We start from the raw sequence: 25,861 nt of genomic DNA, 5'->3' as shown, positions 1-25,861 counted from the left end.
GTGCCAAGGGATTTGAATCCTTACGAAGCATCAGGAATCCCACGGGCTGGGGAGGCGTTGTATTAGCTCGTTTAATCCTTGCTACCACCTGGGAGGCTTGTATTTTACTTTCACTTAACAGATGCTGAACCTGAAGCCTGGAAATCAGAGTTAAGGACACAGGCTGTGTCTGCAAATAGATCTGGTGTGGGCTCTGACCTACTTCTAAGCCCTGTGACCACAGGAAAACCGCTTAACCTTTAGACGCTGCAATTTCCTCATCCGTAGTGTCTTCAGGATTTTTTAAGTGGACTCATGCTTGGGAAGCCCTTTAGCACAAAACTCAGATTATATGAAGTCGGTAGTAAACCAGGCAGCAGTAAACAGACAACCTGATGATTATTAAAGAGGCTCAGTCACCAGCTCACACAGTCAATGGCCACGATTTATCAGTTTGTCCTCCGGGACAGAAAAGTCTTTGACGGGCAGGGGGCATTTCTCATTAGCTCGGTCTCCTGAATCTCAAATCGCTGATGGGGTGAATGAATGAACAAAGAAAGGACAGGCGGAGCGGTGAGTAGTCGGGCTGGATCTAAACTGGGGCTTGGATACAGGCCTGGCTCCCAGATGGAGGCTTGAGATGTCCAGGCATGGGGGGTGGGGTGGGAGTGGGGGCAGACCCTCTGACTTTTGTGTTTTTCACAAAAGGCCTGCACTTGGCTTGCCCTGGTTGTTGGGAACACTGTGGAAACCCGGGGGTGGGAAGGAGAAGATGGGCTTTCCAGAAAGAGGTGCTGAGGAAGGAGTTTCCTCCAAGGCTGGGGCTCTGGCTGGAAATGGGTGGGAGGTCACAGGCCTTGTGAAGGTGGACCTCTCTCCTTCCTGCTGCACACTGGGGCCACCAGGGCCACCTGGGGCTTGGCACACTGTTCAGGCTCCATCTGTGGCTGGTGCTTCTAAGGTAACCTGGGGGAGGGGTTATAATCTAGGTAGCCCTTGGGGTTCCACTAGGTGGCCAGGGTTGGGGCCACCCACCCTTGCTCCATCCAGCTCCTGTAGTGGGTAGCCCCTCCCAGAGGCTCCAGATGGCCTCTGAGAGGGCAGGTCCTGTTGGGGTTAATGGATACAGACTGTTGCCTTTGGAATGGATGGGCAATGAGATCCTGCTGAATAGCACTGGGGACTGTGTCTGATACTTCTGATGAATCTACACATGTATGTGTAACCGGGTCAACACGCTGTATGTACAGCAGAAAATTGACAGAACACTGAAAACCATGTATAATGAAAACATTAAACAAACAAACAAAGCCCTCCTATTAAGTCTCTGCGACAGAGGAGGGGAAGCAAGGCCCTCCCTTCACCTCACTGGCGTTTCCCAGACCCCCAGCGCTCCCCTGGCTCCTGGCCTGGGCCTGGAGAGGTGCATTTCAGAGCCGTGGGAGACCGCCTGGGAGTCTGTATTTTTAACTGACAAGCCCCGATGGTTCTCACGCTCAGGGAAGTTTGGGAAACATCGCCGTGCACCCCACTTTGGCGCCCTGCCACGGAAGAGAAACGTGAGCCAAGCCATCCACGTAAAACCTAAAGCCTCGAGAGCGGAATGCCCAGACGTCGCGTGCCTGCGACGCCAAGGGGATTCTCCGGCACGAGATGTCCATTTGGGGGCTTAGGGGACCGGCCCCGGGGACGTTGCAGACGGGCTCCCCGCGTCTCTCGCGGGTTCCAGGCGAGCCGGGAGCGAGCAGCCGACTCATCCTTTCCAGCCTCAGACTGGAAAGCTGGACGCTGCAGCCGCGTGTGCTCTTGGCAGCCGGGCGCCCGGGCCCCGCGGCCACATCATCCCGGGGCGGGGATGTGTGCGCTCCCGGCGCCCGCGCTGCCACCAAGCCACGTCTGTGCAGCCGGGGCGCGCGGCCCGGGAGGCGCCCGGCACCGAGCCGCCCCGGGGGTGGGCGAGCGAGCGCCGGCTCTGGGCGGGACCCTGGCGGGGACCCTGAGCGGTCTCTAGGACCCGCGGGACGCCGCCGGCGGGCGGGGCTGCGGGGGAGACGATAATTTGTTCCGTGGTAATGAGAACGGTGACTGTTGGCCGTGGATCCATTTCACAGGCCTGCCTTCTCTCCCTAACGATCTTCCTCGTCCCCGGGCCAACTCGGACAGTTTGCTCTTTTATTGCAACGGTCAAGGCTGGCTCGTGCCAGAACAGCGCGCGCGCGCACACGCACACAGACACGCCGGGGAAAACTTTTTTAAAAAAATGAAAGCCTAGGCGAGCTCCTCGGCGGCCGGGCGCTGCGCGAGGGCTTCGGAGTTGCCTCCCTGCAGCAGGAAATCCCTCGGGTCGCGACGCCCGGCCCCCGCTCGGCGCCCGCGTGGGATGGTGCAGCGCCCGCCGCCCGGCCCGAGAGCTGCTGCACTGAAGGCCGGCGACGATGGCAGCACGCCCGCCGCCCGCGCCCCCCGCCCGCGCCCTCCTGCTCGCCCTGGCCGGGGCTCTGCTCGCGCCGCGCGCGGCCCGAGGTAAGTCGCCGGGCCCAGGCGGCTCCCTGCCGGTCCCCCGCTCTCCCCTCCCGCCTGCCAGCTGGGGACTCGCCCTCTGGGGCACGTCGCGCCGCCCCGGGAGCGGGGAGGTGGGAGGGGGGACGCGAGTGGCGGGTCTGCCCCGGGAAGCTGCGCGCCGGGGCGCAGCGGCGGAGCCCGGCGGCTCGGTCTCCCGGCTCCGAGAGGACCCCCGCCCCCGGGTGCCAGTTCCCGGGCCGGGGCGGGGGGAGCATTTGGCTGGGGGTCCGGAAGCCGCCAGCGCGTGGCCGGGTGGCACAGCCTGCGCGCTGCTCTTGCGCGTCCTCCCCCTCGGGGATCGTTTGCCAGGGTGTCTCTATCTTGACAGTTACACGTGTCGCCTGGGACCGTGTGCGTCGGGTCATCTTACCCTGTCCCTTAGTGAGTCGCCCTCCCTATCCCAGACTCTGGGTCAACGCTCAGTGAGGTTTCCTTTCCTTCCCTGTTCCCCCGCCTCGGATACACTTGGGGAGGCGCACAGTCGCCACGCAGGTGAGCCGTCCTCGTCTCCGCAGGTGTGCCTGCTGCATTCCACAGCGGTCTCCATTTTAAAAAGAGACTATTTGCCTACTTCTTCAAGTTCTCTTTCTCGCTTTTTCTAATTCCGGATCGCTCCCTAGTTGTCAGTAGCGGCCAAACTTGAGCAGAATTTATCTTCCGCCACTCTGTCAGTTTCTTGGCTAAATACTCGCTTAAATCAATCTTGTGTAAAGCGACAGCTCACTTCCAAGTTAAGCTGGAGTGCGGCTATTATAGCTGTTTTAGAGATCTAGATTTTCCCGAGTTGTAGCTCCTTAAAAGTGGGCACCTGTGGATCTTTTTGCATAATGAGAACTTAAACAGCAGGTGCCTTTTTAAAAATTCGGAAGTTTCTGCTGGTCGCCGCCATCGTCTTTCTGCCGCTGGAGGCGCTGTCGGCCTATCAATGAAAGACTTGGCCTCCAGCTCTAAGTTTCTATGATTCTATATAACAGGCATTTATTTTTCAACAACTGGCCTCAATACTTATGGTACGTTTAATTTTGCAGTTGCCACCGCTACCCTCCACCCCCACCGCATCTACTGTAATGTGGCTAAAACCCAGCTCTCCTTAAATGCACACAATGGCAATGAAAACCAATTTGGGAATTAATGATTAAATAAAAGGATTGCTCAAAGCAAGGAAGAAGTAAAAAGAAAGCCAAGAAAGAATACTGCTGATTGTTTAGTTAAATACTCCCATGACCTTCAAGTGAAAATAAAAGTAGCCAAAAATGTTTTGAAAGACTTTTGTACTAATTGGTCCTTTTGGATATTTATTGAGAAAGAACTTTTAAAGACCTGAAACAGAATCTCAAAGTGTGCCTGAGGTGGTCCTTATCTTGGCACATGTTCTGTACACATAAACAAAAGTCCACTGAACATGGACAGTCCTTTTTTTTTTGGAAGAAAATGTTTACTAAATCAGGGTAATAGTGGGAAATTATTTCATGGAGGAAGGACTTTTTATTATTTTCAGACTGCAGCGTTGGTAGAGTTTTTCCTTAGGTTAGCTATGACTCAAAATAGAAAACCAGTTAAGCCTAAACATTTAGAATGGGTTACATGCTGTGACATCCCAGGATTCATTGCTTGTTTATCCTTGGATTCTCAGTATCGAGTCAAATCAATCAGTGCCCCAAATCACAGCATTGAAGTTGTCTAAACATCCAAACATACAATGAAACATTTCTTCGCATTGGCAAGAGAAAGGGAGTAATTACTACTTGTTGAAGGCAGAGCATATTTGGGGGTTTGTCTCTCTGTGCGTCACCATGAGTCCCAGAACAATTGCCTACTAGGTGCCTCTGCCCTTCAGTGGCATCTCAGCCCTAACAGGCCCCAAGCAGAACCTTGGATCTCAAGACCTCCCACTCCTGAATCTATTCTCCGCCCGCTGTCCCATCTTCCTCACCCAGTAATAAAGTCCTCTGCCTTTTCCAGATGCCTCATGCAAACACATAGAAAGGCATCCCCAAGTCTCCCTTTTTCCTCCATAAGCCACCAACCTCCAAAGTACATTCCCTTCTCCCCACTTCTTCTCATCTCAGAGCATGCCTGCCCCAAGCCCGGCCACTCCCCCCCCCTTCTTTTGATCTCTTCTGCAGAAGCCTCTCATCCCTTGTGAGTAGCCTCCTAACTCATCTGCTGGCTTCCCCTCTTGTCCCTGCACAATGTACTCTTCCCAGCACCACAGCCAAAGTCATCAGTTTCAATCATGAGTTGGAGCACACTCGTTTCCTGTTTAAGACTCCCGGGTGGCTTTCTTTGGCTCTTAAGAAAATCCAAACCTCTGGATAACCCATTGTCTGTTTTCCTCTATCATCTCTCTTCTTACCATTCTCCCCCTTGCTCACTCTGCTCCAGCCACACTGGCTTCTCTTCTTTCCAGCTTTCCAATATAATATTTTGCCATAATTTTAAAAAAACCAATATTTAATGTTTGCACCATGAAACAAATACCGTTTACATTTGAGCCACACAGTGTTCTGTAATTCCATTTCATCCCTCTTTCAACTTTTTGTTTTGCCTGGAGTTAACAATTGCTTTGTGTTTTTTTGTTTGTTTGTTTTGCTGTCCCCCTCCTCCACGTACCAATACCTACTCGACCTCCAAACTCTCTGGGAGAATTAGTAAACTCCTTTCAGTATGATCAAGCACCTCAGGTAATCTATTATTTATTTTTTTCTTGGCATTATCTCCCTTGGAGACCTTTATCTTGCTGTTCCAGTATAAACCGGTTACTTTTTAGGCACGCATTTCCGCAGTTGTCTCAGGACTATAGCCTAATACTAAAATACTAGGAACTCTTCTTCATCTTTCCTGTGTGGGATCATCTGTTTTCTGAACACCCACCCACCCTTCCTTCCTTCCTTCCTTCCTTCCTTCCTTCCCTTCCTCCTTCCCTCCCTCCCTCCCTTTCTTTCTTTCCTTTTCTTTTTCTAATATTTTATTTCTTATTTTTGTGGAGCACATCTTCTAGTAACTTCCTGAGGAGGACATGTGGTAGATAACATTTTTTGATAACTTGTTAGGAATGCTTAAATATTTTCCACTGCACAACAGGAAAACTGACTACAGCAATTTTTTAAATTTTACATACAAGCATTTGTGAAGTAAGCAGTGCAGCAGCTGATGTAGCAGGTCAGTGATACTGCAGGAACCTGGGCTTGTACTCTTGCTTATCTCTGCCATGCTTACATGCTGGCTTTTGCTTTCGTGCTTACTGCCTCGCGGTCTTATGATGGCCGCTGTACATCTTGGCACTGTATCTGCATTCTGGGCTACTGCAAAAGGCAGAAGAGGCAAAAGGCAGAGTCAGCCAAATAAATTTTATTGGGAAAATAAGACTATTTTGAGAAACCTTTGTAGCAGATTTTCTCTTGCCTAGACGGTGGCAGAGGGCCCCTGCATACTGCATAGGAAAATAGAAAAGTAAATATTTTTAATTGCACACATTGGTGTTTCAATCAAAGCAGAGTTCTGTGAGTAAGAAAGAAGGTTAAAACGTGTGTCTGCTACATCTTGCATGCAAATGTATATATATACACACACACACACACATGCAAATGACCAATATATGTCACCTTTGATATATATACATATATATAAGATGATTTGATATATACACACACACATATATATATCATCTTTGATTGCTAGTTTATCTAGGGATAAAATTTCAAGATGGAAATCATATTTTCTTATTATTTTGTAAGGCGTTCATTTCTTCACTGTCTCTATGCCTGTTGCTGCTTGGGAAATTGATAGCATAGTGTTATTAATCCTTTCAGTGTAGCCTGTTTTCTTTCTCAAAGCTTTTGTCATCTTCTCTTAATCCCTGGCGTTTTTACATTTCATAATGATGTGCTTCATTATTTTTATTTTTATTTTTTGGTTGCACCCATGGCATGCAGAGGTTCCTGGGCCAGGGACCGAACCCATGCCATAGCTGCAGCCTTAGCAACAGCGGTGATAATGCCAGGTCCTTAACCCACTGCACCACCAGGAAAGCCCCTTGATGATGTGCTTTAGCTAAGTTCTTCTTAGAAGTTGTGCTGGGAACTCCGTGGGTCCCTTTCCATTTGAAAATTCGTGCTGTAAAGTTCTAATGTACTTTCTTTTATTATTTCTTCACTGACTTCTTCCTCACTCTTTTTTTCATGCTTTTTCTGAAACTGCTATTAGCTCGAAGTCCTAGCTTCCTTAAAGTATCCTCTAATAATTGCCTTCTCTATTTTTCATCTCTTTTATTTTGTTCTATTTTCTGGGAGCGTTTACTTTCTTTTTCTTTTCTTTTTCTTTCTTAGTGCTGCACCTGTGGCATATGGAGGTTCCCAGGCTCAGGATGGAATCGGAGCTGCAGCTGCCAGCCTACACCACAGCCGCAGCAATGCGAGATCCAAGCTGAGCTTGCAACCTACACCACAGCTCATGGCAACACCAGATCCTTAACCCACTGAGCGAGGTCAGGGATCAAACCCGCATTCTCATGGATACTAGTTGGGTTTGTGTCTGCTGTGCTATAATGGGAACTCCCCTGGGAGAGTTTAATTTCATTTTCCAACCCTGCTATTCAAGTTGTTTATTTCTTCTACTATACATTTAATTTCCAAAATGTTTCTTCTTCTATGAATGTTTCTTTTTTTTTTTTTTTTTTTTTATAAGGGTCTGTTCTTTTTAAAATGATGGATGCAGGATTTCTATGGCCTCTTGGCATGGATGACTTTTTAATTTTGAAACATCAGTGCGGTCACTTTATTCTCATTGTTGATCCCTCCCCCCAAGCCCACTGCCCTTTGTTATAGTTTCTGACTTTCTTTAGATGCCTGTTTTCCAGCGTCTGTTTATAGTTAATAATGAGACACTAAAAAGTGGATTGAAACTTCTGTGTGCTTCAAAGCTGGTTGACTCATTTTCTTGAGGGAACTTCCATACATCGCTGACTATGTCTTAGGCTGGTCAGCTTCCCCCAAGAAGAATTTTACAGCCTCCTGCTGAGGATGTAAGCCTGGTTATAGAGCCTGTGAGCTGAGATGGGAATAGAGTTAAGGTGGATGTGGCTCACCCATGAGAGTGCTTTGCCTTTTTTTTTTTTTTTTTGTCTTTTTAGGGCTGCACACATGGGAACCCATGAAGGTTTCCAGGCTAGGGGTCAAATTGGAACATATCGAACCTATGTCCTCATGGATACTAGTCAGATTTGTTTCTGCTGAGTCACGATGGGAACTCCTGCTTGTTTTTCTTTTAATTTTTTTATTATAGTTGATTTACAATATTTTATAAATTTCTGGTGTACAGCAAAGTTGACCACACACGTTCTTTTTCTCATATTATCTTTTATCATGTTCTATCCCAAATGATTGGATATAATTCTCTGTGCTGTACAGCAGGACCTCATTGCTTATCCATTGTAAATGTAATAGCTTGCATCTACAAACCTCTAAACTCCCAGTCCATCCCACTCCCCCCTCCTCCCCCTTGGCAACCACAAGTCTGTTCCCCAAGTTCATGATTTTCTTTTCTGTGGGAAGGTTCGTTTGTGGCATATATTGGATTTCAGATATAAGTGATATCCTATGGTATTTGTCTTTCTCTTTCTGACTCACTTCATTTAGTATGAGAGTCTCTAGTTCCATCCATGTTGCTGCAAATGGCATTATTTTGTTCTTTTTTATAGCTGAGTAGTATTCCATTGTGTATATATACTACATCTTCTTAATCCATTCAGCTGTTGATGGACATTTAGGTTTTTCCATGTCTTGGCTATTGTGAATATGCTGCAATGAACATACGGGTGCATGTATCTTTTTCAGTGAAAGTTTTGTCCTGATATATGTCCAGGAGTGGATTGCTGGATCATATGGTAGTTCTATATTTAGTTTTCTGAGGACCTTCCATACTGTTTTCCATAGTGGTTGTACCAATTTGCATTCCCACCAACAATGTAGGAGGGTTCCCTTTTCTTCACACCTTCTCTAGCATTTGTTATTTGTAGACTTATTAATGATGGCCATTCTGACCGGTGTGAGGTGTTACTTCATTGCGGTTTTGATTTGCATTTCTCTGGTAATTAGTGATGATGAGCATCCATCCATTGGATGGATGACACATGGATGGATGTTGGCCATCCATCTATCTTCTTTGGAGAGATGTCTGTTTAGGTTTTCTGCCTGTTTTTCAATTGGGTTGTTTACTTTTTTGTTGTTGAGTTGTAGGAGTTGTTTGTGTATTTTGGAGATTAAGCCCTTGTTGGTTGCATTGTTGATAGTTATTTTTTTCCCCATTCCATAGGTTGTCTTTTTTTTTTTATGGTTTCCTTTGCTGTGCAAAAGCTTGTAAGTTTGATTAGGTCCTATTGGTTAATTTTTGTTTTTATTTCCATTGCCTTGGGAGACTTACCTAAGTAAACATTTGTACAGTTGATGTCAGAGAATGTTTTGCCTATGTTCTCTTCTAGGAGTTTGATGGCATCTTGTCTTATGTTTAAATCTTTAAGCCATTTTGAATTTATTCTTGTGCATGGTATGAGGGTGTGTTCTAGTTTCATTGATTTGCATACAGCTGTCCAGTTTTCCCAGCACCGCTTGCTGAAGAGAGTGCCATTTCCCATTTTATATTCTTGCCTCCTTTGTTGAAGATTAATTGACTGTAGGTGTCTGGGTTTATTTTGGGTTCTCTATTCTGTTCCATTGGTCTGTATGTCTGTTTTGGTACCAGTGCCACACTGTCTCGATGATTGTAGCTTTGTAATATTACCTGAAGTCTGGGAGAGTTATGCCTCCTGCTTGTCTTTTTTTTTTTTTTTTTTCCCATCAGGACTATTTTGGCAATTCTGGGTTTTTATGGTTCCATATAAATTTTGGGATTGTTTGGTCTAGCACTGACCGTTTGCTACCACTTCCTCACTCTCTCAGTTCTGCCTGGGGTCCCTGTGTACAGAAGTTCTCTGCTCCAGTGTCTCCAGAAAATTCATCTCCTGTCTGATGAAGTGGAGGAGCAGTTACCTGGCCATGCTGGCTTTGCAAGGAACCTACAGCTCTAACTTTTCCTCGGACAGTCTTTCAGCCCAGCCTGTGCTGACCATGAAAGGTGCCCAGTACCTCCCGTTCCCCAAACTTTCCAAGGTTTTTCTGTGTCTTCTTCATGGCTTCCCTCCTCTCCAAGCAACATGCTTCCATCTCTCTTTCCTCTGCTGAGTAGGTAACTACTCGTCTACCTTCTGCCAAAGTCTTGTTGCTTTCTCTCACCTGTTGTTATTTCCTCCAGTTCTTTGTTTTTATTATTATATGATTCTTATTTATATTGTAGTGTTTCAGCTGAATGTCTGTGGGTCTGCTGTGTGCATGTAAAAGTGAACTAATGCTTTAATACCACACTCTACATATTGACATGTTTTTTTTTTCCCCTCTCACTTGTCATTTGGCTCTTTCTATTCCTTCCTTATGGAAACAAAAATTACATCCATTTTAAAATGTTGCACAACTTTCTTTTAAAATCTATAAATACTCAAAGTTAGCATATACCTAATTAGATAGATGTTGCAGCTGTGGAAACTGTAAATTTTTTTTTAAGACATGCAACTACATAATCTAAAGGAGCTAAGCATATTTTTTTTTTTCTGGTGTAGATGATTCTGTAATGAACTCATTACAGTTGCAAAGAGTTTTTTTTTTTTTTTCATTTTTGTATCAGAGTATGTTCCAGGGGCCTTTTTAAGCTCAAATCGTTCCTATGGTATCTATGATTTATAAAGACAGGTGTGAGAAACATTTTCAGATGTTTCTTCTGTACCACATGTTAGCCCTGTATTCCTTTGGCTGCACGCCCACTGAAAGGTGTTTGAAACAGCTCTGTGGTGTATACAGTTCTTTAATTATCAGCTCTCTGGGTTTGAGAAAGTGAAGTTGATAAAATCTAGACAGAATGTTTTGGGAAACAGTGTCTGTGCATTTGTAGTGGCTGTTTCTTTATGTGTGTTGTTTAGTATTTTGTTAAACCTAGTTTTCACACCAGCACATGGTTACTTAAAAAGGCAGCTATTGCATGCTTTGATGTCAGGGGCTGTGGCAAGATATTGGCCTGCACTTTCTCTTCGGTCCTTGAGGAAGAACCTTGCTATTGGGTCTGTTATTGCTCTCATGCTGCAGGGGAAGAAACCACAGCTTTGGATGTTGGAGTGTCACTAAGTGGTGGAAGCAGGGCCATCTCTAGGCTCTCTCATGATGGGGACCAGGTATTAGCCAGGCCGTGGTGAACCTTTTGGGATCGGTATATTCCATCTTTGGAATAGGCATAATGTCTATAGCATTGTCATGTGATTTGCTTTTGAACAGAATGATAATGCCGTTCCAATAAACTTTTTTTCCTTTGCTGGTTGACTTGTGCCCCTGGAATAGCATGCTTCCTGACGGGCTGCCATTTCAGCCCTCATACTTGGTCCGGCAAATTCTTCATTCTGCTTCCTTGGGCTTTATTTAAGGTCCAGTATCCCTTGCCTCCAGTAGATGGATGAGATGGAGAGGCCAAATAATTCAGCATCATAATGATATTTTTTTTTATCCTTTAAGCTTTCAGGTCACCCCAGGGTGACACAAAGAGCTCAGTTACTAGGCAACTGCTTAAAAAATTGGGCAGCCTCACTGGACTGATTCTGAACCTTACATCTGTCCACCCATCAATGCTGCTCCTGGAAGCGTTGGCCTCCCCAGTCCTTTCAGATGATCCATGCCTAGAACTGTTGATCCATCCTCGGCCATGTCTTCCCTTGCTAGGGCATCAGGGATACGGGCCTGCAGTTTGACCAAAAGATTCCTCGTTTTGTGTTTTGCTATATTTGTCATGAAAGCTGGGATAGGACTGTAGCATTTGCCATGAGGTCTATGTTCACAGGCCTCTGAATGTCATCTGAGAACCTGGTTTTGCTCTCTTACATCCTGGGTGTTTTGGTGGTGTTCTTGGGAGCCTGCATTAGGACGCTGAGTCTATGTAATGTCTTAGAAAGCAGCTGCACTCTGCTCGATGGAATACATGTATTCCTGAAATGAGGCATGCTAAGCAAAATTGCTCAACTCACATAATTTCTTCAGCTGATTTCGGTGTGATTTGAGATATGAGCATGCAAAAGGTCACGACAAAGAATTCTGGCCCCGTTATCCATTCATGCATAAAATGCGAAATATTGTAACTTGAATAAAGGATGTAGAATAAGCTATACATCTCATTCTTGGCAACCAGATTGACTATAGATGCTTCGGAATTTTACAATTCAAAGATGTAAAGTGTTGGAGTTCCCGCCATGGCACAGTGGGTTAAGAATCTGACTGCATTGGCCTGGGTCACTGTGGAGGTGTGGGTTCGATGCCCAGCCTGGCATAGTGAGGTAAAGGATCCAGTGTTGCTGAGGCTGTGGTGTAGGTTACAGCTGTGGCTCGTATTCAGTCCCTGACCTGGGAACTTCGTATGCCATGAGCCATGAAGAAATTGAAAGAAAAGAAAAGATGTAAGATTTAACGATTATTTGTAACCATTCCCCATTCTCTCCAGCCATCAAATTCTTCATCCTTTTTTGCAAAGACAACCTCCACCCTGAAATTGGTAGGTGGGTTGTAGATATGTGTGTATGTGTGTGTAGTGTGTTTATGTGTATATAGCTCCTTAATCAATATTTGATGTTATCTCTGTATTAAACATTATGATTCTGTATTAAAATATTAAATGGTTCCCTACTATGTATGGTAGTCTTCTGCAACTCATTTTGTTTTCAATCAGTGTATTTGCAGAGATTTGTTCATATTGATATGTGTGCTTACTTCATTCCTTTTAATCGAGCGGATAAACCATACATTGTACATTCCTGTATTGATAAGTATCTGTTTCCCCCTACTTTTTGCCATTGCACGGGTACAAGGATACCTGTACCTGTCCCCACATATGTAGACGTGAGCTCTAGGGAATCTCTGACAGAATTATTAGGTGGTAGAGTAAGCCAGTTTTCTACTTTGATGTATGTTGCTACATCGCTTTCTAAACTGGTTGTCCAAGTTTACGTGCCTACTCGTCAGAGAGTTCTGGTTGTCCACGGTTTTGCCAATACCTGGAATTTTCAAACTTTTATTTTCTTTTTTAGGGCTCTACTGCAGCATATGGAAGTTCCCAAACTAGGGGCGGAACCAGACTGCAGCTGCCAGACCACGCCACAGCCACTGCAACTCAGGATCCTTCACCCACTGAGTGGGGCTAGGGATCAAACCTGCGTCCTCATGAATACTAGTCAGGTTCGTTACCGCTGAGCCACAGTGGGAACTCCAGTATTTTCAAACTTTTTAAGGTTGCCAAGCCGGATGTGAAACATCTCATTGTTTTTATTGGTATTTTCCTGATTGCTAGAGACTTTAAGACTCTTCTTAATGTGTGTATATGTTTCTCTGTGTTTCTTCTTTGGGTCACGTATCATTTGCCCATTTTTCTCTCTAAGTTTGTTTTAAGAAATCCTTGTCTCTTTCCTGAGCTCCAAAAGAGATGTTTATCATTTCTTCTAAATTTTAAGTCTTGGCTCTTCACTTTTGGTATAACTGGAATTTATTTTTTATTTGTTGTGTGAGGGTATGTTCTATTGTTTCCCCATAGAGATAAGATACCAACCATCCTCGTAACATTTATTGAATCCTTGCATCCTGATAAACACTAAGTTTAGACAGATATGCTTCTGGATTTCTTGTTCTGGTGGACTGTTGCTTTATCCTATTTCCAGTATCATACCAATTTCAGCATCCTGTAATATAATGAGCCTGATGTGTTTAGATTGGTCGATATATAGTGGTCTAAAGAGCAGACACTGGGGTCAGTGTGCCAGCATTTGCATATCCGCTCTGCCACCTATGACCTTGTGTGACCTTGGGAAGGTGATAAACCATCCTGAAAATCTCACCTTTCAGGACCGTCAGTGCTGGGCAAACCATGATGGCTGGTCACCCTAAACTCAGTCAAATTACACTCTCTCTTTTTCCTCCAGTTTCTCTGTGACATGGTAATGATAGTATCTGCACCCCTGGCGGTGTGGGGAAGATTAAATAAGATGATACATGAGAGGTGCTCTGAACAGGCCTGGCCCATGTGGGGGGCTCAAAAAGGTAATTTCTCCTGCCCCTCTCCCTTCCTCTCCTTTAAAATGTTCTTGAGTATTCTTGAAAATTAGTATCACCTATGAACTGTAGAATCTCCTTGCTAAACTCTTCAGAATCCTCAGTGGGAACTTATAGGTCAATTTGGGCAGAACTGACATTCTCATGGCATCAGAGCTTTTTGCCATAAACATGGCCGTTTCTTTATATGTTTTTCTTAATAGTATTCAGTAAGTTAAAAAAATTCTCTCTGAAGTTCTTCCATATCTAAGATATATTTCAAGGTACTCTAACTACCTACTAGAGTTGTTATTATTATGAATGGCTTCAGTATTTTTAAAATTAAAAAATGCTAGGAGTTCCCTGGTGGCTCAGTGGGTTAAGGATCTGGTTGTGTTGTTGCTGTGGCTGTGCTTCGATCCCTGGCTGGGGAACTTAGACATGCCGTGGATGTAGCCAATAATAGTAATAATATAAAATAAAATAAAAATTGGATCATGGAAAATTCTAAACATATGCAAAAGTAGACAGACTGGTATAATGAACATTCTTGTGTCTGTTATTCAGCTTCGGCAAGCACCAGCTTGTGGCTAGTCTTGTATTATCTGGGGAATTAAATCCTTTTAGAAAGTTCTAATTGATGTTTTCTCTTTCAGTGTAAATGAATGTTACTCATTTCTGCACTTGGACTTTGAATTCAGTAACCATGCTTGATTTTTATTAGTTCTAATGGCTTCATGACTAACTTCATAGACATTCTAAGAGAATTGTCATCTGAAGATGATGGTACTTTTTGCTCATTCCTTTATAGTTGTCAGGCATTCCACCACTTTCATTTCTTTTCTTTCATTGGCTAGCACCTCCCTTACAGGGATAAACAAAAGTGGTGATTGGGAATGTCCTTGAGTTTTTTCCTCTTCACTTTAATGAGAATATTTTCATCATTGATTAGGATGTTTACTGCAAAATTTTGTTAGATGCATCTTTTAATCTAAAGTAAGAGCATTTCTCTGTACTGCTAGTTTACTAAAATGTTTTCAACATATATACATGGTTATTTAATGAAAAAAAAAAAAAACTTTCTCGGAGTTCCTGTTGTGGCTCAGCAGCAACAAATCCGACTAGTATCCATGAGGATGTGGGTGTGATCCCTGGCCTCGCTCAGTGGGTTTAGGTTCCGGCATTGCCATGAGCTGCGCTGTAGGTCACAGATGCAGCTTGGATCTGGCATCGCCGTGAGCTGTGGTGTAGGTCGCAGACACAGCTCGGATCCCAGGTGGCTGTAGCTGTGGTGGAGGCCGGCAGCTGTAGCTCTGATGCGACCCCTAGCCTGGGAACGTCCATATGCTGCAGGTGTGGCCCTAAAAAGACAAAACAAAATGAAACAAAACTTTTTCTCAGCATCTGCTGGTATGATCACTTGTTCATTTGTCAGGTTCCCCACCACCACCTCCTCTATTCTGTTATTAGTGTAATGAGTTATACGAACAGATTTTTATGTTGTTAAATCATCCTTGGATTCTTAGAATAAATCCTCCATGATTTGGGTGCATTTTTAAAATGCAAAGGTGGATCCCATGTACTAAAATTTTCTTTAGGATTTTAGCCCCAGGACCATGTTCTAACCACTCTTAGTGTCTCATTTTCTTTTTTTCCAAATATCTGTGTTTAGTTTTCATTTCACAGCTTTGCTACTAGTCTCATGAAGTGAGTTAGGGAGCTTTATTTACATGTTTTTCTGTAAATAAAAGCTTAGATATATAAGGGGTTACCTTTTTCCTTAGCAGTTGTTAAAACTTGTCTTAATAACCTCAGGATGTGGTGGGTTTTTCGTCTGAAACCTGACAGCTGACTCGCTCTCCCCAGTGGTTATATAGTGCTCTTCATATGATCGCTTTCGTTCTGAAATAATGTTGTGGCATTCTTCTTTTGTTGACCTTTTATTTTTGATTTCCCTGTCATTAATGTGTGTCCCATTCTTCTTCGTCCTTGGTGTTTATGCTGGAATTCTCTTCCTCACTTCTTTTGGAAGCACTTTCATTTTCAACCATTCTCCTATTATATCCACAAAAGCTGACCTCTTCCCTCCCGTTACGGCTCTTGGTTTGGGGTTATCATCCAGGCCAAAATAGGCTATAACTTTGCTTGAGGATGTTTGGAACGCTGAGGTATCTAGACACATGTTTTGATGGGGGGGTGTGTGTGTGAGGGGATGTGTGTTTTACTGTTCAAAAGTTTGAGTGAGGGTAATTAACTTTGCTATTGATTATTGATTTTAATGCACAGTGTCCGAGGACATGCACTGTGCGCCATTGACTCATATATTTGCTATTTTCTTTATGAGCTAATACATAGCTAATTTTTATGAAGATTAGGTGTGTGTTTAAAAATAGTGTATGTACTCTGAGGGTGGCGTATAAAGTTCTAGATATGTCGACTTGTTAACTGATCTCATAGCTTCTGTCATGACTCACATTTCTTGTTCAATAGTTTTAAGAGAGATTTTAATTTTTTTTTTTTTGTCTTTTGTCTTTTTAGGGCCGCACCTGCAGCATCTGGAGGTTCCCAGGCTAGGGGTCCAATCGGAGCTGTAGCCACCAGCCTACGCACAGTCACAGCAATGCCAGGTCTGAGCTGCATATGTGACCTACACCACAGCTCACGGCAACACCAGATCCATAACCCACTGAGCGAGGCCAGGGATCGAACCCACAACCTCATGGTTCCTAGTCGGATTCGTTTCTTCTGCGCCACTACAGGAGCTCCTATTTCTAAGAGACATTTTAAGAATCTAGTATAATCATGGCTTTTCCATTTCTCCTTGTAATTCTGTCAATTTTTGCATTATACATTTTGAGCCAAGTTTTTGGGTCCATTGAACTGTGTATAACTTCAGATGTGTCTGAGACAAATATTACTATGTCACTGTTCTTTGGGTTAATATTTTTCTGGTATACCTTTTCCTGTCCCCTTTTGAATTTTCCGTGTCATTATATTTCACATGTGTCTACAATAAACAAAATATGCTTGGATTTAAAAACTTTGTAATTGCAGCCTACTAATTCACATGTCCCATCTCATCCATGACCTTTGATATTTCTCATCTCTTCTTCGGTTTTGTTCTCTATTTACTAAAATTCAGTATATTTTGCTATTTTTGACGCCTTCTTTCCTGTCTCCTATCGTATTGATGAACATTTACACCTGCTGCTTCCCAGCTCTGTTATTTCAGAGGTTATATATCTGGTTTCCACAATTTAGCAGTACTGTTAATTATTTTTTGCCTCCCTGCCATGGCATATGGCGTTCCCGGGCCAGGGGTCAGATCTGATTTGCAGCCTCGAACTAAGCCACAGCTGTGGCAACGCTGGATCCTTAACCCACAGTGCCAGGCCGGGGGTCTAACCCGCATCCCAGGGCTGATCCCGTCGTGCCAAAGCAAGAGCTCCAGTGCTGTTAAATTGTGAACGTTGTACTCCTGGTAACAGAACCTAAAGGTAGCCAAGGACTCTGGCCACCTCCCAAACACCCCCACTGGCTGAAAAATGCTTCCAGGTCTTTCCTGGCCCCTTGCACTTATTATTACTGGTGTCCAGTGTTTTAGTCTACCCTTTTGGATGTCATCTCTCATCAGAAAGTAGGGCGGGGTGGTCGTTTGCTTTTGTTTTTGGTATTGCAGGTTTATTTTGATGTATCTAGTATAACCAGCGCCTCCCCCCACCATCGTGGTTTCTTGCTGAGCTCTTCTGCCTCCCGAATTCAGTTTGTGACTCATCAAAGTTGTATTGCATTGACGGTCTATGAAGAGCAAATTCTCTGTATTTGTTTGCCTGGACCGTGCTTGTTTTCTCTTTTTCTTAAATCTTAGCTATGTGTAGAATTCCAGCTTGACAGTTGCTGTCCCTTTGCAGATCTTGGCTATGGTGTCCTGGCCACTGTCCCTGTTGAGGAGTCTTTAATAATGGCTCTTTTGCACTAAATCTGCCTTTTGCTCTGGCTGTTTTTAAGGTTGTCCTTTGGTTGTGCTTCTGTAGTTTTATTATCAGTTTTTGGTATGGATTCATTTTTAATTTATGTATATCTAGCCTTGCTTTGCTTCTTGAATCCAATCAACTGTAGAAACGTCTTAGTCATTTATCTCTTCAATTCTGTCTTGTCTGTATTTTCACTATTATCTCCCTTGGAACTTTTTTATGTGGAATTGGATCTTATCATTCAACTGTTTTTAACTTCTCTTGTCTCTTTATCATCCTGCTTTATGTTCTGGATTTCATCTCCAAATCTAACTCTCTCTCTTTTGGCTTGCACCCCTGGCATGGAACAGTTCCTAGGCCAGGGACTGAATCCATGCCACAGCAGTAACCAGAGCCACAGCAGTGACAACACCGGATCCTTAGCCCACGGAGCCACCAGGAACTCCTTGTAATTCTCTCTTGAGCTGTGTCTACATTGCTATTTAAATAGGTTGTGGACTTTGAAATGTCCAGTGCCTTTGTCGTTTATAGAAGCTTTATTTTGTTCCTTTTTAAGCCAGACAGGTCTTTAAAAATAATGTCCTTTTACTATCTTCCATGATGTTTTCTATGTTTTCTTCTGTTTTTAAAACATTTGGATGTGCGTGCTGTTATCCCTTTTAGAGTATCCTGTTGTCTCTAGTTCTGAGGGTGCAAATCTGTACCATCATAAACGACTTCTTCTAATGCCTTGAAATTTGACATTGTGAACTCATTTCCAGCTTTTTCCCTTCATGAGAGCCCTCGGCACACAACGTGCCTTGTGAAAAAGTCCAGTAGAGCAGAGTTTTACTTGTGATATGTGTGTTTCAAGGGCTTTTTACTCCTCTGAGCTCAGTTTTTATACGAATTTCTCATCTTGGGAATCTCACACCACAGGGTTATTGTAATTTTGGTCTCCCCACCCACATGGAGAAGGCACAAAGTTTGGATTTCTCTCGGAAGGCTGCCTGATTCTCACAGGCCGTCTGGGTGCACGGAGCCACTTTGCAGTTTCCCTGGGGCATTGGGAAGAGCGTTTCTAGCTCCTTGCACTTGGGCAGGGCTGTCCTGAAGAATCCAGGCTTTCTGCAAGGACTCCAGCTCCAGTTTTGCATCTGTGTCTTCCAGTTCATACCTCCTGTCATGAGAATTACAGCTCCCGCACCGAAGGCCTGTATCTGCTCGGTCTCCTAGATTTCCATGGCATTGGCCGGGTGCTCTGGCCATGAATTCCTTTTTTATTTATGGATCCTGGTAATTTCCTTTTCTTTCTTTCTAGTTCGTGATGTATGCACTATAAAAATGTCACACTTTATTTAGCATTTTTATGTCTTTGCAGCGGGAAGAGTTGCTTTCTGCGTCAGTTCAGTTCACCACCATGCTTTCAGAACTGGAAGTAAGTCCTCACCATCGATTCTTTGATTCTCCGAGTCGGCACACTGGCCTGCTGTAATCCTAGATTTGTGCCAGGGGCGAAGGATATGATGGCGAGGAAGACACAGCCTCCGGGCACGGGGAGTGAGTGCACCCTGAAGATGTGCAGACGGGCCAAAGCCACTTGGTACCCAGAGTCTCAGCTTCCAACACTCCTCCGAACACTTGGTCAGCAAAGCTGGTCAGCTGCTTTCTTGCTGGCATGTTAGTCTCTGCCTTGGCAGCTGCGGGGGTGAGATGTGCTGATGATGGGGCCAAGCCGGGCTTTGGGGGTGCAGCCATTAGCTGTTCCCATCTCCCTCTGGCTGAGGCAAAATGAGAACAGCTGGGAAACAAGGCCGCCACACACTCCCAGAAGCTGCTCCTCTGCCAGCAGAGGTGTCAACAGAATTCCATTCACATGAGCCTTCCAGAAGCGTATATTGAATTTGTTCCATACTTTAAAATTCTCATATAGAGAGTGGACTGTATAATGGGGAGCTGATGAAGGAAACACTCATCTGTATAGCTTTGTACCTCTTTGAAAAGAATAACATGGTCCCGTAGAGATGGATGACTCCACTGATTTATCTAGAAAAATCGGATGCCTGGTTTATCGCTGAAATTTGGCTGTGTGTCAGGTTTTGTCTACTCAATTCATTAGGTTTTGCTGCCGGCTTCTTCGCAGGGAAAGTCTTACTCAGCTGTAATAGACGGTCCTCCTGAAATTTCCCCTTGAAGCTGACACACGTTTCACTCTTTCCTGTCTCTGCTCACACCCAAAGTGCTTTTCAACCCTCGTTCTTAACTCAGCACAGCTGACGGCCAAGCCATTGGTTACAGAGGCCCAGTAAGAAAGGGATTCTGAAAAAGGGTGGCAGAAGGGACTGGCTGGGATGCAGTTTGAAAAACCAAATTAAGGAGTTCCCATTGTGACTCAGTGGTAATGAACCCGACTAGTATCCATGAGGATGCGGGTTAGATCCTTGGCCCCGCTCAGTGGGTTAAGGATCTGTTGTTGCTGTGAGCAGTGGTGTAGGTTGCAGACGTGGCTCAGATCCTGTGTTGCTCTGGCTGTGGTGTAGGCCAGCAGCTGTAGCTTGGATTCTGCCCCTAGCCTGGGAACTTCCATATGCTGCAGGTGTGTCCTAAAAAGACAAAAAAGAAAAGCCAGGCAAGACAATTGTCTAAAGCATAAAAAAAATCCCTAAGGGCATCTTCTGCTTCTCTTATGATCATAAATGACATCAAATGGGTCTTTCTTTCTTTCTTTCCTTCTTTCCTTCCTTCCTTCCTCCCTCCTCACATCCATGGCATGTGGCGGTTCCTGGGCCAGGGATTGAATCTGAGCTGCCTCTGTGACCTATGCTGGCACCACACCAGATCCTTTAACCCACTGCACCACGCCAGGATTAAACCCACACCTCCACAGCGACCCTAGCTGCTGCAGTCAGGTTCTTAACCCACTGTGCCACAGCAGGAACTCCAAATAATGCGAGGTCTTCACCTATCTCCCTGATGTCGCTTCCGTGTGGATTTAGTGGGCAGAGGGTGCTGTGTGTTCTCAGGTTATAGAAATGAAATGGAGAGGCAGCTGGGGTCCTGGCTAGAGTTCCAGAGTGAGAAGCCTTGACTCTGGCTTGGCTTCTTGAGAGCTGTGTGGCCTTGAAGACCTGACTAAATCTTTCCCAACCTCGGTTTCCTTATTTGTCGAAGACGAAGGAGGATAGAGCCTGCCTCTCTGGGTCGCAGAGACCACTGACGAAGGGAATGTTGGGAAAAGTATTTTGTAATTTAAAGCCTTCCCTTCAGATTGGGGGGGCACATGGTACCCCTGTGCCTTCAGGGCTGTGGATTTGCCCTCCTGCTGGTGGATTTCTCAGCATCCATGAGTCACCCTCCCTCCTGCTCTTGGTTGACAGGTGTACAAGTTGATCCCAAAGATCAGTGGACGTTTGGGAGACACACACGTTTCTGTTCCCTTTTCGCCCGCCTTAAATCTCAGGTTTCCTTCTTTGCTTTTCCGGACCTTGGGTCAGGAAGCCTCTTTGTTAACAAGGACCCTTTGAGATTGTCTGAATAATGTCAACGCTTGCAAACAGCATTAGTCATACAAACTGTATTAGTTTCCTACTCCTCCACTGTATGGGACCTATTGTGGGTGCTGGAGAAGGAGCCCTCGGTGGCAGAGACACAGGCCAGGGGCGTTTTCCTGGCCCCCAGCTTCTTGGCTTCTCGAGAAGGGGGTCTGGGAGGACAACCGAGAGCAGACTTGCCAGGAAAATAAAATTGAGCATGTTCACTGGGGGCGCTGGGCAGGGTTAATAAGAATTGGTGTGGCATTGGAATCGTTCACATTTTATGGGGAAGGCATAGATGTAAGCTCTGGACTTTGCTGTGCGTTACCAGAGTAAGTGATTATGGCATTGCAGCCCAGTTGAGTCTTTGCATCCTTGTGGTTCCAGTCAGTGCAAACTTAGAACATTCCAGAATCACCCAGACACGTTCCAGGAAGACTAAAAGGTGTTATTTCCCCAATTTAGAAAAATAATTAATAGGAGGAAAGATATTTTTACCCTACTGCCAAGACTGTTTATCTCTTGACTCTTTCTTAGACTCTTGGCTCTGGCTGCCATTTCCCCTGAGTGGCAAAGAAGCAAATAAATGACTCTTCAGAAATATCCGCTCAGTCTTAGTTCAACACACTATCAGACAAGACCCAAGGGCTCCTGTTTGCAGCTTTACCTGCTACCTGGATAAGAGTCCCAATTCCTGATGGCAATTGCTCACACTTTGAGGACAGAATTAAGGAATTCTGGGAGAGCGTTTTTGCTTTTGTGGGTTCTGTGTCCTGGCACTGTGCCAAGAGCTGTACCATGCTTCTCAGTCCATCCTCTCCTCTCCCCAGGGTAGGAATGGCATCACTCTCTTTTTCCAGATAGGAAGGCAGAGGTTTGGAAGATAAACTTGCACGAAGACACACAGCGGGCAGGTGGCACAAAGGGGGCTTTCGTACCTGAAAACTGTACAGATGGGAAATACAGAAATGGAGCAGGTGCTAATAGCAGTGATAGTGACAACTGGCAATGAACCTGCCATGAGCATGAGCAGGTGTTGGGCTAAGCCCTTTACATCAATTCCCTCCTCGAACATCTCACTCTAGCCCTGGGAGGTGTGCGCCATTTTTATTTCCATTTTATAGAAGCAGGGACAAGGCACAGAGCACGTGTAACTTGCTTCTGATGAGGGGCTGAGGCAGGACCAGAGCAGGGTCTGCCTGATGAGCTGGGCTCCCTGGAGAGAACCAGGACTTCCGAGGGCCTGTCCGGGTTCCGAGCCCCTCGCAGCTGTCCCTGTTGTTCTGCTTTGGAACATCGGGCTTTGGGGAGAGCACAGCTCATTTTTCCAGGAAGGCACTGAAGAGAGCAGTACCTGGAACTTGAACCTTGTAGACTCTGGCGACTTTTCCTGCAGGTGGGACCTGGCCTTCAGGGCGTCACCGGAGAGAGAGGACTAGTGACGCTCTTTCAGTTCCAACATCTTTGACCTGTTGTCTCTTTCTTAAGGGAACATGGAGCCTTAAGTGAAATACGTTTTCTCTGCAGGGAAAAGTGTTTGATGAATCAGCACACTGTCATGTTTTCAAACGCAGGACTCACGTGAACCGCTTTCTTATGTGAATCACTTTTATCGGGAGCGTCTATAAAACATTAAAATTATATTGGAGCTCCTGTTGTGCAGCAGAAACGAACCTGACTAGTATCTGTGAGAATGTGGGTTCAATCCCTGGTCCCGTTCAGTGGGTTAAAGATCCAGTTTTGCTATGAGCTGTGGTGTAAGTCGCAGATGCCGCTTGGATCTAGTGTGGCTGTGGTGTAGGCCGGCAATTGCAGCTCCACTTTGACCCCTAGCCTGGGAATTTCCATGTGCTACAGGTTTAGCCCTGAAAAGCAAATAAGTAAATAAAATGCACGTACGTGAGTTTGTTATCAGTTGCTGTGTAACAAACTGTACAACTCAGTGGTTTAAAATAACACATATTTGAGGGGTTCCCTGGTGGCCTCGTGGTTAGGACTTGGCACTTTCGCTGCTGTAGCCTGGGCTCAATACTTGGTCTGGGCACTGAGGTTGATCCTTAATCCACTGAGGGAGGCCAGTGATGGAACCTGCATCCTCATGGATGCTAGTCAGTTTGTAACCCACTGAGCCATACCAGGAACTCCTGGGGTTTTTTAAAATAATTTATTCTGTGTCATTTTTAAGCTCCATAGTGACAGAGACCATATCCATCTTCCTCTGCTGTCCCCGGTGCTGAGCACATCCCAGCTGCTCAATAAATATTGGCACAATGAGTGAGAGCCCTCACTTGACGTGCCTCTTTTTCTTTGCAGCAAGTGTGGTTTGCTGCAGCTCTGCCCTTTCCTGAAACTCTTGTCTTTGCACAGCTTTGCATGTAAATGAATGAGCACGCGTGGAAAACCTTTTCTAACAAGACCAGGTGTCCTCATGTTTGGGATGGAAAAGGTAGTTCGTATCTGTGACGGAGCCAGAGGATCCGGGGAGGACCATAAAACTCTTCTTTGAATGTTATTTTTATTGGCTAGAAAATATGAGCTGATCATTTAAGAAAAGTGGAAAAGACCACTCCCAGTTGTAGCCCGTTTCTGCCATCTCACTGAGCGACACACAGAGGGCAATCCCTCTGTGTGCTGATTGGGGTTTGAGTTTTCTCTTGCTGGCACCTGCTGACCTGGGCATGATCAACTTAGCTGCATATTCAGTTCGTCCATCCTGCCTGCCTGCCTGCCTTTCTCTTCCTTCCTTCCTTTTAAAAGGCTGCACCTGCGGCATATGGACGTTCCCCGGGCCAGGGACTGAATCTGGGCTGCAGCTCGGACCTCCGCCACAGCTGCGGCAATGCTGCATCCTTTCATCCCCTGCGCCAGGCTGGGGATTGAACCTGCGCTGCAGCAGCAACCTGAACTGCTGCAGTCAGGTTCTTAACCCATTGCACCACAGAGGAAATGCCTCGCTTTTTTCCTTCAGTCCCTTCCCCCTAACTTTAAACTTTTGAAATGATTTAGATCCAAATGAGTCGAACTTCAATTGGAAGATTCAGTGGCTCTTTCTAAAACAGACTCAACTTCAGTAACTACAAAAGCACCAGACAGCAAACCACAAAACCTCACATCAGGCTAGTTTGCAAAGCACCAATTCTACTTTGTTTTATATCGTTTCCTTACCTTGGCCTTGGTTATCCTTTTATTTATGTCCATGGTGGACAGTTTCAGTGATTTGGGGGAAAGCATTTTTATATACACGTGTTTGAAAACATCAACGTTTATTGTTGATAAATGCACAGCAATTTTCAAAGTATATCTCTTAAGGTCCTGCCCTATTTATTTTTATAATACGTTTTTCTCTTGGTGGTTTTCCATCAGTCCTTTGCATAAATCGCATAAAAACTCAGCCCTGCTCACAAAATATGGAAGTAGGTTATCAAAAGGAGAGTGACATTCATGTGGCTGAAGAGTTTGAACATGAGTAAGAACCAGGTGGCCTGTTTAGGTGTAGTCCTGGGAATGTGGACTCCTTCGGTATGGCTGTTCTTTTCGCGTGTGTGTGTGTGTGTGTGTGTGTGTGTGGATGGAGGGGGAGAGAGAGAGGGAGGGAGGGATAAAGAGAGAATGCCGGGTTTGATTTCTTAATCCTTTATTAAAGATTTATGTCTATGTTAATAAGAGATATTGGTTTGTAATATTTTCCTTGTTATCATATCTGGTTTTGTTATCAGGGTTTGTACGTAAGAGTTAGACAGGTTTTCCTTTCTCCTGTGTTTTGTGAAAGAGTTAGTGTAAAAATGCTATTGTTTCTCTCTTAAATGTCTGATGGAATTCATCAGTGTAGCCATCTGGGCCTCGAGTGTGGGGGGGGAGGAAGAGGGAATTAATCCTGAATTCAGTTTCTTTAACAGAAGGCCATAGAGACGGTTCTCATTCTGTGACAATTTTGGTAATTTGTGTCTTTCAAAGAACACGTCCACATCATCTGAGGCACCTGTGGCATGTGGAGGGTCCCAGGCTAGGGGTCAAATTAGAGCTGTAGCTGCTGGTCTACGCCAGAGCCACAGCAACGCAGGATCCAAGCTGTGTCTTCTACCTACACCAGAGCTCATGGCAAGGCCAGATCCTTCACCCACTGAGTGAGGCCAGGGATCGAACCTCCTCCTCATGGGTGCTAGTCAGATTCGTTAACCGCTGAGCCACAACAGGAACTCCAATTTTTTTACCATTTTAATGTCCGTGTTACCTATAATGATATCCTCTCTTTAATTGCTAAAAGTGGCAAATCATGATTTCTCTCCCTTTTCTTTCACCTTGCTCAGAATTTGGCGATTTTATCCATGTTTTTGAACTGCTTTTGGTGCCAAAGATTTTTCTCTTTTGTTTGTTTTCTCTGCCAGTGATTTCTCTGCTCTAGCATTTCTTTCCTTCTGTTTTGTCTCTGATTTGCTGTTCTTATGTGGGATCCTTAGATTATGGGCATAAAACCTTTCTCCTTTTCCCATATAAGCATTTGAAAATAGAAACATCCCTGCAACCTTTAGTTGCTTAGCCTCAGCTCATTAGTTGCCTATCAGACATTTTTCTAGGCTGTATTTTCATTATCATTCAGCTCAGTACATTTATAAGTTTCCCTTGTCACTTAATTATTGACCCATAGCCTGGTTAGAAATATATTGCTTAATGTCCACATATTTGTTCATTTTTA

At 44.9% G+C, this 25,861-nt stretch overlaps 1 protein-coding gene across 3 annotated transcripts in view; it reads left to right on the top strand.

Annotated features, from left to right (window-relative positions):
- Nucleotides 328–25,861, top strand: part of ADAM12 (ADAM metallopeptidase domain 12) — a 379,957-nt gene continuing 354,423 nt past the window's right edge. Inside the window, exon 1 of one of the 3 annotated variants that reach the window (XM_021072592.1) lies at nt 328–552. In XM_021072592.1, the coding sequence (XP_020928251.1) occupies nt 522–552 (31 nt within the window). In that variant the 5' untranslated portion in view covers nt 328–521. Of the gene's footprint in view, nt 553–2,044; nt 2,503–25,861 lie in introns of those variants that run through there. The other 2 variants (XM_021072591.1, XM_021072593.1) reach the window with 2 other exon arrangements.

The sequence above is a fragment of the Sus scrofa genome, chromosome 14 (assembly GCF_000003025.6).
Source record: "Sus scrofa isolate TJ Tabasco breed Duroc chromosome 14, Sscrofa11.1, whole genome shotgun sequence".
NCBI lineage: Eukaryota > Metazoa > Chordata > Mammalia > Artiodactyla > Suidae > Sus > Sus scrofa.
This window is presented reverse-complemented; position numbering and strand designations above follow the sequence as displayed.